Source organism: Triticum aestivum, chromosome 3B (assembly GCF_018294505.1).
Source record: "Triticum aestivum cultivar Chinese Spring chromosome 3B, IWGSC CS RefSeq v2.1, whole genome shotgun sequence".
NCBI lineage: Eukaryota > Viridiplantae > Streptophyta > Magnoliopsida > Poales > Poaceae > Triticum > Triticum aestivum.
The window spans coordinates 764,311,874-764,327,368 of record NC_057801.1 but is presented as its reverse complement, the minus strand read 5'-3'; the positions used below and the strand labels follow the sequence as shown (position 1 = coordinate 764,327,368).

At 50.7% G+C, this 15,495-nt stretch overlaps 1 protein-coding gene across 1 annotated transcript; it reads left to right on the top strand.

Annotated features, from left to right (window-relative positions):
- Nucleotides 1–516: 516 nt before the first annotated feature.
- On the top strand, nucleotides 517–5,511 carry LOC123067851 (60S ribosomal protein L28-1-like). The gene is made up of 3 exons (XM_044490465.1): nucleotides 517–667; nucleotides 757–923; nucleotides 5,500–5,511. Exons 1-3 carry the CDS (start codon nucleotides 520–522, stop codon nucleotides 5,509–5,511), a joined length of 327 nt encoding a protein of 108 aa, XP_044346400.1. The 5' UTR covers nucleotides 517–519.
- The last annotated feature ends 9,984 nt before the right edge of the window (nucleotides 5,512–15,495 follow it).

Here is a 15,495-nt window from a genome sequence, read left to right as displayed (position 1 = left end):
CAGTACTACTAGTAGATAAGATACTCCTTAAACTTTGGATCAACTAAATTGTCTCATATATTTATGTTCCTCAAACTTCACAGTACAGTACTGCATTGTTATGCTCCTCAAACTTCACAGTACAGCACTACATTGTTATGCTCCTGTTATCTCAACTCTTATAGTATGATGAATCAAGTAAACTAAAAGCACCACCCTGTTCTGTCTGTGCAGACTGACCTCCGCTTCGAGAGCCATGCGGTGCTGGCCCTTCAAGAGGCTGCAGAGGCCTACCTGGTGGGTCTCTTCGAGGACACCAACCTGTGCGCCATCCATGCCAAGGGCGTGACCATCATGCCCAAGGACATTCAGCTGGCTAGGAGGATCCATGGCGAGAGGGCTTAAGGTGCAATAAGCATACAATTTTGCTCAAATAGTCAAATATTTCCTTGATTCTGTAGGATTAGTGTGTCTTGTTGCTTGTTGCTAGCTATAGGATCTGACTTTTGGTTGTTGTTTTGGTGATGTAGGCCAAGGGAAATGACTACCGTTCCAGGGTCTCTGGTCTGGGAGCTCGTGAAGAAGAAGAACTACTTCTTGATAAAACAATTCGGCAACAGCAACACCAAGGTGCGGTTCAGCAAGGAGCCCAACAACCTCTACAATGTCCACTCCTACAAGTTCTCGAGTCCGTAGCTCTTTGCAGTATTTTTAACCCTTTTGTTTGCAAGTGTCTCTGCAAGGAGCTAACTTGCTATGGGGCTGATGTGGTTTCAGGCTTGGCGAACAGCAAGACCGTGGCGGTCCAGCCATCAGCGGGAGAGGACAAGGCAGTTGTCCTGTCCACGACCAAGACCAAGAAGCAGAACGCCCCTGCCAAGCTCCAGCACAAGACTCTGATGCGCAAGGAGTTCCGCAAGATGGCCAAGTCTATCAAGAATCAGGTATTAACTCCAGAGTTTTGTACTTGAATTGCCCTTATGCTTGGTTTCTAAGGTACAACTGTAAGTCATGGCTTGTCTCTGCTTCCTCCTTGAGTTGTGGCATGCCATGCTTGATTTTGTGGTGGACTTGTGGCACTAATGATGTACCATTGTTGCACTGCCTTGTCTTGACTGAATGCATCTTGTTAGGTCATCCTAAGTTCAAGGATGTATTCTCTGCTTAGGAAATGATAGGCGCATATGCAGTTATTATGCTTCCCAGTTTGTTGAAGAGTTATTTGTTTCAACCATGGAAATATATTTATAGTGTAATCAATCTCTTGTCATGCCATCTTCTGAAGTGACCAGTAAATGTGTAGCTCATCTCTATATCAGTTGTCCAGTACTCATAGGTGTACGTTTAATACATCTTGGAGGCCATTCTCTAATTGTAGTTCAACAATGTTTTCCTTCAATCATTACAACTTGTTGTTTTGAGAAGTCACTTTGTTCTACAAGTCGGGCATAACTTCAGAAAAGTCTGATGCTTGCTGGGGCTGTTCCCTTAATTTTGCAAAGTTTGTGTCAGGACCCCGACTCGATGTCACATCGATCTAGCCGGTAACACCTCATATCACTTTGCGGCCTCACGCACGGTATCCCCACGGGTGTCGTCTTACCTTTTCCCGGGACCGTTTGCGCCTTTCGGCTCACGTATATGATGGTGTCGCTAGCATCCATATGACAAGGAGCCCGGGCTGACATGACTAGTCGTAAACCCAAAGTGGCACAGACTTACAGGGACAGGCATCCATGACCCAGCTTCGAACGTGTCGGTCATCAGCAAGTGGGTTCAGGCTGTAGCACTGGGCTAGCAGGACTCCGGTAAACCGGGCTGTAGCGGGCTAACAGGACTCCGGTACTCAAAGCGTGACATTTCCCCGAAGGGACAGACACAGGAACGAAGAAGGACACATGCCGGCCTGCCTAAGTGTTCCGGAGCAGTAGCAAGCTACCAGGGCTCGGTGGAAGCACTAGGAGACATTTCCCGGTAAGAGAGGCTACTAAGAATAAACAACTAGATAGTCAGATCCCACACATAGCAATACACATTACACGTACGCATAACATGCAAGTATTTGCTGTACAACATGGCATCACAGCATAACTCAACAACTCATATAGTTAAAGGCTCAGAAGAGCCGTCATAGCATATATTGCAAACAGGGGTCACAAGACCCATCATACAGAGCATACAAGCAACAAGCGGAAGCATTACATGTCTGGGTACAGACATCTATAAATGAAAAAGGCTGGAAGCCTGACTATCTACAACATCCGATCAAGATCGTAGCTGAGGTACTAGCTACTAGTCGAAGTCCACGAGGACACTAGTAAGACCGAAGTCTCCGCTGCAAAAAACATAAATAAAGCAACATGAGTACAAAGGTACTCAGCAAGACTTACATCAGATCCTATCATACATGCATTTGTATCAAGAGGTTATGTGGGGTTTAGTTGCAGCAAGCCAGCTTAGACTCTGTGGCTATCCTAATCTACGACTACCAGAAACTCTGGAGGTGAAACAACGTACACGAGTCCACTAATCACCACACAATACACTACTATGGATTCATCCCCGTCTCCCTACGAGAAGGCCATCCATAGCACTCACACCTGTCTTGAGCATTTTATAGTATCCACTTCAAGTTGTCTATGTACCATGTAAGCATCCAAGAAGTCCATAACCGCGGACCCGGCTATTCGAATAGATCATGTTAACCCTGCAGGGGTGTACTTCTTCACACACGCTCTCGCCACTTACCGCCATGTACACGTCATGTATCTCGGCAACCTTCAAGCGGAAGCCTGGCGAGGGTGTCGGCCACGACCTGACTAACCACACAAGACTCTAGTCCAGGTTTATCGCCTATTCGGGTTCCATCCGCAAGGAGATCCGGCCGGGGTGTCGCTTACGGCCCCAAACGATGTGTACAGGGTTCCCGAGCCCACCAACCGGGTGCCACTCGGTACACCGGGCCACGTGTGCCTAGTCTGTCCCAAGCCCACCCTGCCGGGTGCCACTTGGTAGAAAAATAGCACTACCTACAAACACCAGAAACTAGTTGCGACTCCTGGACAGAGATCAAGTTGGTTAATAAGTCGAGAGGGCTTGGAGCGCCCGGAGCCCAATGTGTGGTAGTATCGAGTCATTGGACAACATACACAGATCTCAGGGCTTAAGGACGGTTCCAGTGAGACAACCCACCATGTACTCCTACATGGCCTCTCACCGCTACCTTTACCAAATCGTGTTCACACACTTAACTCTCAGCAACAGAACATATCGTGACACTCCAATTCATTCTCAATGAACCAGACCTGACACACTCTAAGCAATAGCAGGCATAGCATGGTAGGAACACATCAGTGGCTTCAATCAACTCCTACACATGCTAGAGGGTTTCAACTATTTACTGTGGCAATGACAGGTCATGCAGAGGAATGGGTTCAACTACCGCAGCACAAAGTAGCAGATGAATCGTTGTTGTCCTAATGCAATAACTGAGAGCAGGAGCGAGAGAGTAGGGTTTTATCGAAATGAACAAGGGGGTTTGCTTGCCTGGTAAAACAACAAGGGAGGCACTGCTTCACAGACAGGTACTCTGGAACGTCTCCGGAGTAGGACCTATCGAGAAGGAACGGTGCCGGCAATCAATACACAATCATATGCAACAATATGATGCATGAACATGGCATGTAGATGTGATGCTGTTGAGCTAATGCAACTAGTGTTCAATTGGTTTGAAGTCCATTTGAACCAAAGGTTCAAATGCATTTCTAAATTAGGTCTCTTATATATGCCATAATGTGTTTTCCCATATTCAGCATGTATAAGTTGGTTTTTCATGCATGAAACTAGTACAGATGGAAAGATTGCATTTTTCTGATAATTTTTCATATATAAATTATTTAAATCTGAGCTACGGTTGAATTGATATGAATTTTTGAAGTTTAAATCAATTTCTGGATTTTCTGAATTATTTTAATTCCAGAAAATGTATAATTGCGTCAGCATGATGTCATCATTGCATCAGCGGTCAACGCGGCTGGTCCGGGTCAAACCTGACGTGTGGGACCCACACGTCAGTGACAGGGGGTTAACAGGGGTTATTTTAATTAAGTTAAATGGTTAGGGGGGGGTCGGGCCCACTGTCAGTGTCAGGGGGGGTTAGTTAACGGTGATTAGCACTAAGCTAATCACCTGACGGGCCGGCCCCACCTGGCAGGACTCAGGCGACGGGGGCTCGTCGCCGGCGACCTCTGGACGCGGCGGAGTCCGCGCCATAGGCCACGGGGACGGCGTCTGAGAGCACCGGGGCGTAGCCCGGGCTCTCGCGCATCTGGTAGGGTAGGTGGAAGCAGCGGGGGAGGCCGGAGCTCGCCGGAGCGAAGCTCGGGGCGGCGGCCGGGGCTTCGGCCGTGGTGGGGAGCGGCGCTACGGCACGGGAACGGGAGGGAGAAGAGAGGGGAACGGCGGCGGAGCTCACCGCGATCACGCAGAGCAGCACAGCGGGGTCGGGGAAGGCCTGGTGACGGCGAATCGACGGCGGCGGACGGCGGAGCCCGAGGAGGAAGACGATGGAGATGGTGGCTCCTCGGGGCACTCCGGCTTGCTTGGCTCGGCGAGGAGGTAGCTGGCGACGAAGCGGAGCTCCTGGGCGTGTCGGGGAGGTGAGGGGAGACCGGTGGCTACGGAGATGCCCGTCGGCGGCGGCGGTGGTGCTCGGGTGAGAGGGAGAGAGAGCAGGGGAAGAAGAGGAGGGCGAGGGAGAGTGAGAACGGTGCGGGGCAGCTGCGTGGCTTCGTCCGGGGCATCGAGGGCGAGAGAAGGAAGCAGGAGGTGGCTAGCAGGGGGGAGGTGGCGCGCGCGCGTGCCGGCGAGCGTCGGGCACACGCCCGTCCTCTTGGCAGAGGAGGAAGGCGACAGAGGAGGGCCAGGTGGGCTGGGCCGCCTCCTGGCTGGGCCGGCCTGCTGCTGCTGGGCTGCGCAGGGGAGGAGCCCCAGGTAAGTCCCTCCTTCCTTTTATTTCTGTTTTCTATTTTTTCTGACATTTGTTTGGTTTAATAAAAATACTAAACCATTTTATTTTATTATGCCAATTTTTGCAGGAGCTGGATATATTATTCCAGAGCTCTTTTATAATTGGCATAATTTTTGGGCCATATTTCATATATATATAGAAATATATTTCCAATGCAATTATTTATCGAATTAATCCAAATGGCCAAAATAAAATGTCCATGAGCTCCTAAAAATATTGTTTTGATTTTTATCTCTGTCCAATATTTTTTTGAGGGCAACATGAGCATTTTCTTGGACCCTTTTGGAGAAATTTTTATTTGGGTCATTTTCAAAAATGATTCTGAGGGTTCCACCAATCCTCATTTCAAATTTAAATAAAATTTAAATATGATGCACAAATGACTAGCTAGCCTAGGTCATACCAGACTAGGGATGTGACAGTTTGAAAAGCTTGAGACTGATCTTCTAGTGCTAAGTTTTGAACGCTAACTTTAATTTATGTTCCTGCAGGAAATGGAGTGATTCCTTTGAAATTCCCATGTTGTAAATAGTCCCTTACTCCACTCAGGTAACTCTATAATCTGTCCCGCTTCTAGGATTCCAGCACTCGAATCTTTCGTTAGGAGAGTTTGAAGTTGTTGGTGTATTCTCAACCATTGAGCGATTTTAGTCTCCAGGATAATAAATCATGTTCTTCCATGTTTCCAAAAATACTTGTACTCCATGTTTCCAGAAAACAGCAGCAACACACATGTGTCCAAAAATACTAGAATAAATTAGCTATGGTCTGAATAGCCTTTATATTAGGATCTGGTTGAGTCTCTATGATGTTCTCTCTTAGTGTCATGTCATGTCATGAGTTTTGAGTCGTGAATATATAACTGAGTTGTATAATCCTTTCCAGGTGAGGACTTTGACCACAGAAGTACAACCAGGACAACCGTTATGTTGGTGGTAGCTCCCAGGATGACTATATACTTTGACAGCAAAGAGCCAAGCAAGGGTGTGAACCATAGTTTCAGATGATATTTGCCACCATGTTTTGGATTGCACGTACACTTCTTGGATATAAACTGTAATTAGGCTTGTTCAAGCTATGTTACCGTGGACGTGTAGTCTTGTATGTTTTTGTGAATGTTGATCATATGAGTTCTGGATTTGATCATTTAATAAGAGAATTACTGATTGTTTGATTTTTAAATGTGCATAAATTGGAATCTGTGAATTAAAAAGAACAAATATTCTACTGGACCAAACAATATTTGGTCTCTAAGAGGGCTATGGCCCAAACAAATCACATCGTGCATTTCTTAGAAGCTGGAACAAAAAGGATAAATGAAATGGACCTAAAAATGTTGGGCTTGGCCCATGAAGCCGTTCAAAAATTGATAAAAAAATATAGTAAAAAGGCCAAATTGTTGGGCTAGGCCCATGTAGAAAACCGAATTGGACCGGGCTGAATCTTGTGCCCCATCAGCTTGCCACGCTAGATGCCTACGTGGCCTGGGGAGGTTGCTAGTGACCAAAATGCCATAGTGGACATATTTTGGTCATAAACGTCCACGACCATTCCAGAAGAAAGGTCGCTATAGTCAGTTTATGACCGCCAGCTTTTGACCTTCTGTTTTTGGTCACAAAAAAGGTCGCAAATGAAAAACCATGACCTTTCAGTGACCAATAGTGGTGGTCACAAGTTGACATATTTCTTGTAGTGATGGCCTCGCGCAAGCTGCGGCACTACTTTCAAGGCCATCCCATCAAGGTCGTCTCAGCCTACCCCCTGGCAAGGGTACTCAGGAGCCCCAATTCAGCAGGGAGGGTCGCCGAATGGAACGTCAAACTGCAAGCATTCCAGCTAGAATTCAGCACGACCAGGGTCATTAAGGGATCTGCGCTCGCAAATTTCGTGGTGGAATGGACAGAGGCACCAGGGCTCAAAATGGGTGAGGACCGATCGCTCTCCCCGGGAAGTGAAGCGTCGGAGGGTTGGGTAATGTACTTCGACGGAGCATTCTCGCGGCAGGGCGCGGGGGCTGGCACAGTGCTCATATCCCCCACTCAGGACAAGCTTTACTATGCCATGCAGCTCTGCTTCCAGCATGGGGAGAAGGTCTCCAACAACATAGCAAAGTACGAGGGCCTGATAGCGGGCTTGAAGGCAGCCGTCGCCTTGGGGCTAAAACGAATCACCATCAAAGGCGATTTGCAACTCCTCGTCAACTTCTCCAACAAGGTATATGAGCCGAAGGACGAGCACATGGAAGCGTACCTCGCGGAGGTCCGCAGGATGGAGAAACAGTTTTGGTGGTTGGAGTTACAGCACGTGCCACGCGGTACCAACCAAGAGGCTGATGACATCGCCAAGAGGGAATCCAGGCGGCTGCCTCAGGAGCCTGGCGTCTTCGAGGAACGAATCTTCAAACCTTCGGCGGCACCATCACTATCAAGCACGGCACAACCTAGGGAGGAGCTCCCTTAGCCGCCCGCCTCAGGGGCAACGGCCTGTGGCCCGGCCTCAGGGGCACGCTTGCTCCTGGTGCTGGAACCTCAGGAAGGATGCTGGACCGCATAGTTCAAGGACTACTTGATGCGAGGGACCCTGCCCGAGAAGGAGGAGGATGCGGAGCGTGTGACGAGACAGGCCACGGCCTACTGCATCTAGGACGGAGAGCTCTACCGGAAGCGACCAAATGACGTGTCCTTACGTTGCATTTCCAGGGAACAAGGAAGGGAGCTGTTGGCAGATATACACGGTGGAGACTGTGGTCACCACTCATCATCATGAACCCTCGTTGGAAAGGCGTTCCGCAGCGGGTTTTACTGGCACATAGCACTCAACGACACCGTCGATCTGGTGAAGGCCTGTGAAGCCTGCCAATTCCACGCCAAGCAAATCCACCAGTTGGCTCAGGGCCTGCAGACCATACCCCTCTCATGGTCATTCGCGGTTTGGGGGCTGGACATTCTGGGTCGGTTTCCACGGGTGCTAGGGGGCTATCGCTACCTCTACGTCGCCATCGACAAATTCACCAAGGGCTGAAGTGGAAGCTGCCCGCACCATCCCAGCAGGCTCCGCAGTCAAGTTCATCAAGGGCATTGTGAGCCGATTCGGGGTGCCTAATCGCATCATCACCGATAATGGTTCGCAGTTGACCAGCAATCTCTTTAAAACATACTATGCTAATCTTGGAACGCAGATATGCTACGCTTCAGTGGCTCATCCTCGAAGCAACGGCCAAGCTGAGCGAGCCAACGCGGAGGTGTTGAAAGGCCTCAAGACTAGGACCTTCAAGAAAAAACTGGAAGCCTGCGGTAGGGGCTGGTACGACAAGCTCCAGTCTGTGCTATGGTCTATCCGCACGACCGCGACCAAGTCAACTGGAGAAACTCCATTCTTCCTCGTCTACGGAGCTGAAGCCGTCCTCCCTCACGAGGTCAAGCATCGCTCCGCGCAGGTCCTGGCATTCGACGAATCGCAACAGGACGCCATGCGGGGGACGGATCTCGTGCTGGGGGAGGAGCGCCGTCGGGAGGCCGCGCTGCGAGCTGCGAGGTCTCAACAGATGTTGCGACGGTACCACTGTCCCAACATCCGCCCCAGGACCCTTGAGGTAGGGGACCTCGTGCTCAGGCGGGTCCTCTCCAGGGAAGGGTTGCACAAGCTCTCTCCTATGTGGGAGGGCCTGTTCAAGGTTGTTCATATTTCTAGGCCCGGCTCCGCGCGCTTGGAGACCCAAGAGGGGGTGCCCATCCCGAACGCATGGAACATTCAACACCTCCGGAGGTTCTATCCATAAGCAAGGCCCAGTGCCTGTGAAGAAGGTCAATGCCTGTGAAGCTTACCGCTTTTGGAAAAGGCCCGGTGCCTATGAAGAAGGCCAATGCCTGTGAAGCTTACCATTTTTGGAAAAGGCCCGGTGCCTGTGAAGAAGGCCAATGCCTATGAAGCTTACCGTTTTTGGAAAAGGCCCAGTGCCTGTGAAGAAGGCCAATGCCTGTGAACCTTACCATTTTGGAAAAGGCCCGGTGCCTATGAAGAAGGCGAATGCCTGTGAAACCCGCCGCCCATGACACTCTCACGTAATAATGAGTGGGGCTGTACACGCCCCGGAGTCTCCGGAGCGCCGCCCTCGGGCCTCGGGGGCTCCCGCCCACGCCCAGTGGCAGCACTTAGCTCCACGCTGGTGAGAAGACGTTGAAGACTAGATTAGGTGCCGGATGCGGCTTTTTCATTTGCTTTCTGCAGCTGGCTTTTTCGTTCCTATTTGAAGTTTTATTGGAGTTGTTGCCGTCCCTAGCTTGTGACTCATTGTCTTTTTCGCCCATTTTCTTTGTTTTCTCTCGCACAAGTCCCGCGAGGGAGTTACGTGGGCACCCTCGCGAGTGTTTTCTGTCCCGGTCGTTTAAAGCTTCCCTATCTGAGTCCGTCGCGGGAGCACCCCTCTCAGTCCGAGCCCCATGGGCATCGCGACGTCAACACGGGACCTGGGTCGCTCGCCCCCACAACCGAGACTGAAAGCTACCCCTCCTGACTAATCCTTGCAGGACATGAAGCGTGCGGCGAGGCCCCTGGCCTCAGGAGGCAAGGACCGCGACAAGCCTCCCCGAGCTAAGTAGTTCTCGCACACGGACATGCAGCATAGGAACACAGCATAGAAATAGTGGAAACAGCATGATGGTTAACAACAACAGTTCGACATGCCCCCGCGGGGCCCTATACTACTTTCCTTTTTGCGCAGGGAAGGAAGAAAAACAAAATAGGCATGACTTGCTCGGCACCAACTCGCAGCGAGGGCTCGTACTGCCTCCGGAGCTCAGTCAAATCCCTCCTCCCGCTTCACCAAGTGGCGGCGGCGGACTGACCTGCTAGCTTCCCCCAGGCGGGCGCGATGGCGCGGGGGCTAGTCGCGGCCACCGCTGGAGGAGCGGCTATCCAAAGGAGAATCGCTGAAGCTCGGTGAGCCCCGAGCGCCGCTGACCGCGCGCCTACCGCCATGTAACGCCCCAGATTCGATGCGCCAGGTGTCTGCCAATTATTCGCCGTCATTGCCATGTCATTTGCTTGCATGTTGCATTTTATCATGTCATCATGTGCATCTCATTTTGCATACATGTTCATCTCATGCATCCGAGCATTTTCCCCGTTGTTCGTTTTGCAATCCGACACTCCTATGTCCTCCGGTGTTCCCTTTTGTCTCTTGTTGTGAGCGGGTTTTAAACATTCTCGGAATGGACCGAGGTTTGCCAAGCGGCCTTTGTACACCACCGGTAGACGGCATGTCAAGTTTCGTGCCATTTGGAGTCCATTTGATACTCCAACGGTCAACCGGGGTACCATAAAAGCCTCTTTTGTGTGCAGCCCAACACCCCTCCAAAGTGTCCCAATAACCCATCCAAACTGCCTCCATGCTCTCGGTCATTCGATCACGATCGTGTGGGTGAAAACCGCACCTCATTTGGAGTCTCCTAGCTCACTCTACCTATAAATATGTGCTCCCCCCAGATTTTTCGCAGTCCAAACCCTAGCGCCACTCCCTCTCCGCCGCCGGACATGTACGATCCCGCCGAACAAGTCGCGCCAACACCCCTCAGCAAGTCCGTGCATGCCACGTGGCCTCCGGCCTCCTCCCCGCCATCGCGGTCACCCGAGCTCCTCCGCCGCCCGTCCGCGCCCCGAGCGCACCGCCGCCGAACCCGCGCCTCCCGTGTCCGCCCGCCGGCGCCGCCCTCCTCCGCTGAGCCGCCGTGCTCCGGCGACCTCGCTTCGTCGGCGTGCCACCGCTCTGGTCACCGCGCCGCGTCCCCGCCCGTCGGCGTGTCCCCGCCGCCTTGCCCCGGCGCCGCCTCGCCCCGACGTCACCGCGCCGCGCCGTCAACCGCGTCTCCGCATCACGCGCCCCAGCTCCGGCCACTGCAGCGCCCTCTTCAGCCTCCTCTGGAATGGACCGAGGTTTTCCAAGCGGCCTTCGAACACCACTGGTAGACCGCCTGTCAAGTTTCATGCCATTTGGAGTCCGTTTGATACTCCAACGGTTAACCGGGGTACCATAAAACCCTCTTTTGTGTGCAGCCCAACACCCCTCCAAAGTGGCCCAATAACCCATCCAAACCCACTGCATGCTCTCGGTCGTTTGATCACGATCGTGTGGGCGAAAACCTCACCTCATTTGGAGTCTCCTAGCTCCCTCTACCTATAAATATGTGCTCCTCCCGGATTTTTCGCAGTCCAAACCCTAGCCCCGCTCCCTCTCCGCCGACGGACATGTCCGATCCCGCCGGACAAGTCGCGCCGCCGCCCCTCAGCGAGTCCGCGCGCGCCATGTGGCGTCCAGCCTCCTCCCCGCCACCGCGGCCCGCCGGGCCCAGGCGCGGCCCACCCAGGCCCGCGCAGCCACCCGAGCTCCACCGCCGCCCGTCCGCGCCCCGAGCTCCTCCGCCGCCGAACCCGCGCCTCCCATGTCCGCTCGCCAGCGCCGCCCTCCTCCACCGAGCCGCCGCGCTCCGGCGACCTTGCCCCAACGGCGCGCCACCGCTCCGGTCGCCGCGCCGCGTCCCCGCCCACCGGCGTGTCCCCGCTGCCTTGCCCCGGCACCGCCTCACCCTGATGTCATCGCGCCGCACCGGCAACCGCGTCTCCACACCGCGCGCCCCAGCTCCGGCCACCGCAGCGCCCTCTTCGGCCTCCTCCCTCGTCACCGGCGCTGCCCAGCTCCGGCGAGCCCGGCCCCGCCTTGATCCGCGCCCGGATCTAGATCCAGCAGGTTGACCCTCGAATTTTCCTGTCCCTTAATTCTTGCATCTTCATGCCCTGTTCATTGTGCCATAACTCCATGCATGTTGCTCCATTTTGCGTGCATTATATATCAAAATGTTCACTCTGAGATGCTCTCCATTTTGTTCCATTGTGTCATGCTTGTTTGAATCCATCTTGATGCCCTAATCATCATTGCAAGAGTGCTATATGATGTTAACTGATGTCTGTTATCATAACTTGATGTTTTGTCTTTTTCATTGCATTTTGGGTGTGCATCCTATGAGCTTGATGTCTACATGAGTTTTGAGCTACTCCATGCCATCCTCACAGTGGTGCAATACATGTATTTTTGTGAGTGTTGTAGTGAGTGCATCGAGCTCGTGAAGTAGGGTACTTGCTATTGTTGTTTTGCTAGGCTGAATCTGTTATATCATGATGCTATGTAAACCTACTGCTACAAGTCATTCTATGCATAATCTGGATATTTTCACTACGGATGTTTTGTTATACATGTCATTCTCTATCCGTCCATGCCACTGGTTGCATTTATAGCCTGTTGTAGCTTGTTGTAATCTTGCTCTCAAATTGCTAAATAATGTTGCTGTCGGCCTGTTAACTTTATGTTCAGTTTTGCCATGAGCTTTGCTAGTGATCCATGAACCCTATGAACTTGCTCTTGCCATGCTTAGATTCATAATTATGTCATCTTACTGTTGGTTACCTTGTCATGCCATGTATTGCTCTGTGGTGAGTGGTACAAGCTCACCAACATGCCTACTTATTGTTGTTCCTGCCATATATGAATCTGTCATATCATTTGCCATGTTTGCATGGATGCTACCATCTTTTCTGTTGATCTTTCGAATTAGTTCAGTGAGGGAGTTTTGTTCTTTGTATTTAATATTAGCATGCCATGCCTTTGTTTGCCATGATAAGTTTTTGTAACATGTTGTTTGATAGATCTAAACATTGCAACCTGATGTTATTTCTGCTAAGTCTGTAAACTGTTATTATTTGCATCTTGTCATGTCCTTTTGAGCATTTCTAGTGATTTATAGAGATATCTCAGTGTTCATGTTTTGTCATCCTTTACCTGTACTTCATGTCCATGCCTTTTGTTTTCCTGTTGAGGTGCTGTAGCATATTGTTTTGATGCTTGCTAGATGCCTAGTTGCTGTTTTGGGCAGATTGTTGTTATATCTTGTATAGAGTGTATGTGTTGAACCGTTGCTCCGTTTTAAGCATGCTCTATATGAAACTTTCTTAGAATTGCATGTAGTTTCATATTATCATGTTCCATCCATGTTTTGAGAGTGTTTGCTTGATGTTTGGGTGCATTTTGCATCAATGTCATGTTTAACTTGTTTTGCTCATATCTTCTAGGCCGTGGCTCCAAACTAATTGAACTTTATATGTAACTTGAATAGAATCTCGTGTAGATCATCTTGGTGCAGCTTAACTTGCTGTTTAACAACTTGAACATAAGGTTTATTCATATCTGGACCAATTTCGAAATTTGCATATGAGGACTTACCGGATTTGTTATATGTGGTTCCCGGCCTCATTTAAACTTGCTTTATTGTGTTGCCCTTGTATGCATCATCTCTTGCCATGAGTAGCTTCATGTAGCCTTTTTCATGCATCATACTTGGTTGAGCATCATGTCATGTCCTTGTGTGGTGTGTTTACCATGTCGTGTGCTTCTTCTCGATAGTTTCCCGTTTCGTTGCGGTCGTGAGGATTCGTTCGTCTATGCTTGTTTCTTCTTCGTGGCTTCATCTTATTCATGGGCTCGCTCTTCTTCCTAGCGGGATTTCAGGCAAGATGACCGTCACCTTGGATCGCACTACTATCATTGCTATGCTAGTTGCTTCGTTCTATCGCTATCCTGCGCTACCTATCACTTATTGACCAAGCCTCCCAAATTGCCATGTCAGCCTCTAACCTTTCACCCTTCCTAGCAAACCATTGTTTGTCTATGTTACCGCTTTGCTCAGCCCCTCTTATAGCATTGTTAGTTGCAGGTGAAGTTAAAGATTGCTCCATGGTGGACAGGATTATGTTGGGATATCATAATATCTCTTATATTATTAATGCATCTATATACTTGGTAAAAGGTGGAAGACTCGGCCTTATGCCTCGTGTTTTGTTCCACTCTTGCCGCCCTAATTTCCGTCATACCGGTGTTATGTTCCTTGATTTTGCGTTCCTTACGCGGTTGGGTGATTTCTGGGACCCCCTTGACAGTTCGCTTTGAATAAAACTCCTCCAACAAGGCCCAACCTTGGTTTTACCATCTGCCTACCTAAGCCTTTTCCCTTGGGTTTCCGAAGCCCGAGGGTCATCTTTATTTACCCCCCCCCCCAGGCTAGTGCTCGTCGTGAGTGTTGGTCCAACCTGTCAGCCGCCGGTGGCCACCAGGGGCAACTCTGGGCTGGCCTACCGGAATTTGGACAATCTGGTGTGCCCTGAGAACGAGATATGTGCAGCTCCTATCAGGATTTGTCGGCACATTCGGGCGGCTTTGCTGGTCTTGTTTTACCATTCTCGAAATGTCTTGTAAACCGGGATTCCGAGACTGATCGGGTCTTCCTGGGAGAAGGAATATCCTTCGTTGACCGTGAGAGCTTGTGATGGGCTAAGTTGGGACACCCCTGCAGGGTATAAACTTTAGAGAGCCATGCCCGTAGTTATGTGGCAGATGGGAATTTGTTAATGTCCGGTTATAGATAACTTGACACTTGACTCAATTAAAACGCATCAACCGTGTGTGTAGCCGTGATGGTCTCTTTTTGGCGGAGTCCGGGAAGTGAACACAGTTTTGGGTTATGTTTGACGTAAGTAGGAGTCAGGATCACCTCTTGATCATTGCGAGCTTCACGACTGTTCCGTTTGCTTCTCTTCTCACTCTCATTTGCGTATGTTAGCCACCATATATGCTTAGTCGTTGTTGCAACCTCACCACTTTACCCCTTCCTTTCCCATTAAGCCTTGCTAGTCTTGATACCCATGGTAATGGGATTGCTGAGTCCTCGTGGCTCACAGATTACTACAACAACAGTTGCAGGTGCAGGTTATGCGATGATCATGACGCGAGTGTGATGTTTGCTTGTTTTGGAGTTCTTCTTCTGCTTCTTCTTCGATCAGGGGATAGGTTCTAGGTCGGCAGCCTGGGCTAGTAGGGTGGATGTCCTTTGAGTTTCTGCTTTTGTTTCATCCGTAGTCGGATGGTGCTCTTATGTAAGATGATGTTGTATTCGTGTGGCATTGTATGTCTTGTATGTTTCCCCATCTATTATGTAATGTTGATGTAATGATATCCACCTTGCAAAAGTGTATCAATATGCGGTTCTATCCTTGGTGGGACCTTCGAGTCTCTTTAGGATAGTATCGCATATTGGGCGTGACACGCCATCTTCACCTTGATCAATGCTGGGGCTGGGCACACGGCCGTGGTCGTCGTCTTCGAGGCAGCACCCAGCACGGAGACCTTCTTCCCCGAACACCCTCACATAGAGGGTGGCATCGCCGTCAAACTTAAAGTGTAGGGCGCACCGCTGGCTCAGGCCACGCACGCGGGCAAACATTTGCCAGCCGCTGGTCAGAGCCGCATTCCCGGTGACGGAGATCTCCAGTGAAGCCCAGGAGGCCCTGCTGCAGCAACCGTCCGCCTGGAGCCAGAGGCCGCCAGGAGCGCCGGCCGGAAGTTCACCCACAAAGAAGCGGGGAAGCTGAAGCCAGGTGCCGATCGG

What these genes read in the sequence shown, in the direction of transcription:
- LOC123067851 (XM_044490465.1), top strand. Translation starts at nt 520, where the DNA reads ATGACTACCGTTCCAGGGTCTCTGGTCTGGGAGCTCGTGAAGAAGAAG. An exon ending in CCACTCCTACAAGTTCTCGA is followed by an intron (nt 668 to 756) that starts GTCCGTAGCTCT and finishes ATGTGGTTTCAG; the next exon opens with GCTTGGCGAACAGCAAGACC.